The following is a 5,585-nucleotide window of genomic DNA, read 5'->3' on the forward strand; positions in this document are numbered from 1 at the left end:
CGCCGCGCGCGCCCCGGGACGCGGGCGGCCGCGGCGGGGTCTACGAGCACCTCGGCGGAGCGCCGCGCCGCAGGAAGCTCTACTGCGCCACCAAGTACCACCTCCAGGTGCACCCCGGCGGCAGGATCAACGGCACCCTCGAGAAGAACAGCGCCTTCAGTAAGTGCGGGCGCCCCGCGCGCGGAGGCGCGGCGCGGGAGGCACGGCGCGGCGCGGGACAGGACGGCGGCGCCCCCGGGGCTCCTGCTGTCCCGCTCCGCCGCTGCGTTGCGCCCCGACGGGCGCCGCGGGCCCTGGCCCCGCCGACCTGTCACTGCCCAGACGGCGGCCGCGTCCCCGACGGCCTCCCCGCGCGTCCCGCGGGATGCGCCCGGACGGCCTGAAACGCGCATGGCGGAGCGAGGGGGATGGCGAGACGGCGGGGAGCGCCCTGGGGCCCCCGGGGGCCCCCGCGGCCGCCCGGGCCCCAGGCGCGCCCAGCCCGCAGCGACAGGGACACCTCGGGGAGGTGTGTGAGGTGCGCAAAGGAAAAGCGCTGCTGCCGAGAGGAAGCGCGGCCGTGGCTCGGAGCACCCTGCAGCAGCGGGGCGCGGCGGGATTCAAGGCAGCTGCCCCGCACGCAGCCCCGCACCCCAGGCGCGCCCCGCTCCGGCCGCCCGGCCCCGCTTCAGCGGCGCCGAAGCAGCGATGGGCTGGGGCTCCCCGACACAGGCAGAAAGCGCCGAGCTGCCAGGTAGGAGCTGCTGAGGTGAGAGCAGGGTTCGAGGGAGGCTGGAGAGCTGTGCAGCCACAAGGCATCTTGCCCGGATCCCCTCGGCCTCCCGCCGCACCCCGGCAGCTCCGGCGCTCTCACACTGCCTAGTACCCGAGACCTGTTTTGAGGGCTTGAAACATCCCCTGCCTTCTAATGTGACTCGGGCAGTCCTTGCCCTTGTCTGGAGGGCTACACGGACCTCCTCAGTGACAAGTTCCTTTTGTGGTTACCTGCATGGCTCTAAAACGCAACCGACTCACTCTGTGTTATCCCCTGGAGACCCCAGCCAGAGATTGGCCTGAAACGGACAGCTTTATGGCTCGTCTCAATAAGTCAAGAGCTCTCATATGTCTAAGTATTAAAGAGGATTTAAACTTTTTTTTTAAATACACATCTAGGATTAAGTGAACCTCTAGTTCAGTGTCAGATTTTGTTTTCATTTTTGAAAGAGTGCAATCTCAATCAGACATCTAGGGATTTACTGCCCACCTCGTCTCAAGCAGCACCCTTGCTGTTTTACATGGCCTCCAACAGTCTTGTTTTGCTCACGTGGCTGCAGTATGATTTTGGTGTGTGCTAGCAATAGCTGTGAAGTCCTCTCTGCAGGTAAGTGTCAGTCAGATGTATCTTAAGACCTTACATGTGATGGGAAGCAATAAAATCTCACAACTGTTTCTGTTCCTAGGTATTCTGGAAATAACTGCGGTTGATGTGGGAATTGTTGCCATCAAGGGCTTGTTCTCGGGCAGATACCTGGCCATGAACAAACGGGGCAGACTCTACGCATCAGTAAGTTATTCCAGATTCCGGCATCCTCTGGGATGGGCACTCACTATGGACACAGAGGGTCCAACAGGGAGCACTAATTTCTTACAAGCAATTGTTTACAGAGAAAACATTTAGATGTCTCTGGATTTGTCATAGGCAAGTGATTAGTATATTCTTAAAATATTTGAGATTCTCAGAGGAAAGAGGCTGGGTTCTTACTCTTTTGTAGCCTGGACAGCTGAAGGATTTCTCATAGTCCAAGTCCTGGGCAGTTCTACCCACTGCACCAGCCCTTGCGGTGCAGACTGGCACTGTCTATCCCATACGATCCATGCTCATGTTTGCTGAAGAGCTGGGACATGGCTCGGGGCTATGAATGTCAGGCGAAGAGCACCTAGGAGCCGTCGAGGATGACTGCTGCAGAAAAGCAGGCTACTAACATTAACAGGAGTTTCTCTGCACAGAGTACTGGGTTAGGCAGTGACGGAATTAAGAGGGCCTAAAACGCAGGGTGGCAGCCAGGAAAGGTGATGTGACAAAGATACGTTGCTCTGCTTCTTAGAGTAAATGCTTTTTAATGCTTTCCTCCTGATCTTTGAGGCAAAATCTCAGCTCTATTGGTAGCAGTGGTCTTGCTCTACAGTGCAGCTCCCCTATCCTCCTAGTGAGTACACCAGTTTAGCTTATCCTGCTTTACACTCAGATGCAGATAAGTCTCTATTTAGCACTGTACACACTATATGCATTATCTAGCTACTTGAATTTCTTCTGGTGTTTCTGATTACATCCCTAGCAACTTGTGTTCTATTATACAAGATGTTTTGGTCTAACAACCATACTGTGCAGCTTCTCCTCTGGTCCAAGAACCCTGTGCTCAGAGGGTAGACTTGGAGGGGGTAAAAAGAGAGCTATGTAAAATTTGCTTCCTTCAACAACTAGACAGCTCTTTTAATTTGAACACTATGGCACATTCTCGAGCAAGGTGAGCTTTTTCCATGTGGATGCAGCCTGGGTAACACAATCAACAAGAGCAGCTCTCAGTTACCTCCCCCTTTCAGTGTATTTTACTCTACCTTCTCAAGGGTGTTTTCTAGATAACACTTCCAACCCAGCTTCTTTAGTGTGTTTCATGTGATGCCTGCTGATGGAAAGAGCTATGTACAAAGATGATGGTTCGTTGCTGGTGCAGAAAATTGGACCACAAATAACTTTGGCAATGGTAAATGCAACATACTAGCTCTGCTGTGCCACGGCTACGGCTGGGCTACGTCTATGTCTCCAGTAAATATGGGCATTACATCTGGGCATCTTTTTCAGCAGGGCTCTTCTATCAGCTCAAAGCCAGAGTTTGGCCTAGAGGAATGAATGGAGAGGCTGAATTTTAAAGGGAGTTCTTTCTTGCCCTTATCTCTATTGTTCAAAATAGATATCCTTTATTTCTTTTTCCTCCAAATTATTTACATCAAATTAAAAAAAGACTAAACAAATTCTTAGTGAAAAGGTCCCCCCTCCCCTCTCCTACAGTGGAGAAAAGCTGGGGATAGCCCAGGGAGTCTTTTTGTCTCAGACATCCCTCTCCAGTGCAAGACATGCCGGGAGGCAAGACTGCGGCTGCTTCAGCTTGCAGAGTTCCAGGGAGCATCACCTGGGAAAAGCTGCTGCGCAACTAGAAAAGGTAATTTTTGCAGCTCCAGCTCAAGTTTGAGAGAGACTCAGATTCCTGCAGACTTGTGTTTTCAGAGCTAGAGAGACTGCTGAAGAAAAGTTTTCCCACCGCAGCTTCTCCTTTCACAAGGACAGTGAGGGCTGAAGGCTCCACTCTAGAAAAACTTCCCCAAGTTGCCTGCCTAGAAAAGCTGACAGGCTTCTTCAGTGATGCTACTGTGCCAGAAACCCACGCCAGGCCCCCTACTCCAGATGAGAATGGCTTCTTTGGGAATAACTACACGGCAATAAGTTTACAGAACTGTATTGGAATAACCATTCTCAGTATCCTTGGGTCCACCCGTTTCTCCGTGTCAATACAATCAGTTAGTCGAGCCTGCAGAGCTTGTGTGTCCTTAGCAGCCTGTGCTAATCTACCCTCTAGACCTAGAGCTGAGGCAAACAGCAAGAAAAAGCTGCCTCCACATGGCAGTAGCATAGGCTCCAGCACCGCAGCATATGAAAACCTTGTCCTCGCAAGGGAGGGCACTTCCGCTTTACAGCTGCGAAACTGAGACGTGTGGAGCCTTTTAAAACCTTGTTAAACGCCTATTGGCATCTCTGGTGAGCGAACAGCATCAGCCATGTGTTGCTGGTGGGATATTGCAGGGCTCTCGCTGAGCCCACAGCTGCCCTCGCACTGCAGTCCTCACCGGCGATGCGGTGGGCAAGGAAATCCTCTGGGATGGGCACTGCAGCCGTTCCCCCTATCCCACTGTGCCTCACATGCACCCCAAGCTGGGCAAAGGCAGCTACACAGGTAAAACAGGGGAAGAGGGAGATGCAGAGAGATACAGAGCAGAGCCTTTTGCCTGAGGAGCAGATGGAAGGGACAAACTTTGATAGATAAAATGTGATCATCTGGGAAGGGAATTTGTTTTCCCTTATAGCGAGACTGATGTTTTGAGGGCAAGCACTGAGGAAACGAGTCTAACCCATGGACAGAGAAGGCAGGAGGAAGGAGCACACATCCGTTTGGAAGCACGTGTACAGGGAGCCAGCAGCAACGGAGGAGCCACCGCACATCCCGGAGGAGCTCGGTGGCAGGGTGCGCGTTCATTTCGGCACCTCATGCACACAAAGATTTTCCCTAAAGATAACTGCTGTTCACAGCTCACATCTCATTACAGACTGCAGGAGTATCTAGCTGTATACTTATTCAAAAAATATATGATTTTACCTTTTTATCAGACTGAGTTGATAGGCAGCAATAAGATCATTCCTCCAGTTCACAGGCATCTTTAGACCTGCAATCACAAAACAGATTAAACTTACAGCTGAATAAAACAATATAATTCTTATTCACATGTCTTAGATTTTGTCATGTTTGTTTTACAGGAAAATTATAATGCAGAGTGCGAGTTTGTGGAAAGGATCCACGAGCTGGGCTATAACACTTACGCATCCCGCCTGTACCAGACTGTGCCCAACGGAGGCAACACCAAGCGCAAAGCCAGCGCGGAGAGACTCTGGTACGTCTCAGTCAACGGGAAAGGACGACCCAGGCGGGGCTTTAAAACTCGTAGGACACAGAAGTCATCTCTCTTTCTGCCCAGAGTTTTGGATAACAAGGACCATGAAATGGTCCGACTTTTCCACACAAGCGCAAAATACCGAGAGAGTCTCCTGAAGCCTCCGAGCAAGAACCAGAGGAGGAGGAGGGGGCACTAGGGACAACGGTGGAGCTGGTATGGGGACCAGAAGTGAGCAAGTGTCTTCAAACTTTTTCCAAAAAGACTAAGAGCTGTGATTGTACAACAGACATAAATGTGGACGCTTTTTATATACTGCATAATACAGTCAGAAGCCACATCACTTAACTTAGCTATTTTAGAATTATTACTTTCGGTAAAGCAGATGTGAGATAAAGTCAGGCACATTCAAATGTAATTTAGTTTGATGTAATAATTTTGTCAATGGCCTTTAATGATTTTCTTTCTGAAAAAAAAGTACATTTTTATAATTATTATTTTCATTCTAACTTGCCTTAGGATATTCCTTCAGTGAAGATGTCCTCCCAAATTATATGAACATTTTACATTCACTGACATTATGTGCTGAGAGAAAGCATAGCACTTTCACACCTTTATTTCTTTTTTTTTTTTTTTTTTTGACAGTTCCTCCTAAAGAACTACATTCCTATTTTAAGGGAATACAAAAATCATAGAACTCACTTATTTTGTAACATGTACACAATTATTTTTATTTTATGATCAGTCAGTATCAGTTATAACTTCTCCCATGACATTCAGGTAACCAGAAATTTTAAGTTACTTTGAACATCATTTCAGCATTATCAGAGTATTCTTGAATTTGTTTAACTAAAAAAGACACCTGATCTTTTGATGAAGTTAAATGA

At 49.6% G+C, this 5,585-nt stretch overlaps 1 protein-coding gene across 1 annotated transcript; it reads left to right on the forward strand.

The window, feature by feature from the left end:
• Window positions 1-8: 8 nt before the first annotated feature.
• FGF3 (fibroblast growth factor 3) lies at window positions 9-4,897 on the forward strand (the record flags this gene model as incomplete). The annotated part of the gene is made up of 3 exons (XM_026034775.1): window positions 9-159; window positions 1,440-1,543; window positions 4,565-4,897. Coding segments are annotated over 3 exons (588 nt in total), but the record flags the coding sequence as incomplete, so codon positions are not given.
• Between the last annotated feature and the right edge of the window lie 688 nt (window positions 4,898-5,585).

This window comes from Nothoprocta perdicaria, unplaced genomic scaffold, assembly GCF_003342845.1.
Source record: "Nothoprocta perdicaria isolate Ctin4 unplaced genomic scaffold, notPer1 scaffold_15, whole genome shotgun sequence".
In the NCBI taxonomy this organism is placed as follows: Eukaryota; Metazoa; Chordata; class Aves; order Tinamiformes; family Tinamidae; genus Nothoprocta; species Nothoprocta perdicaria.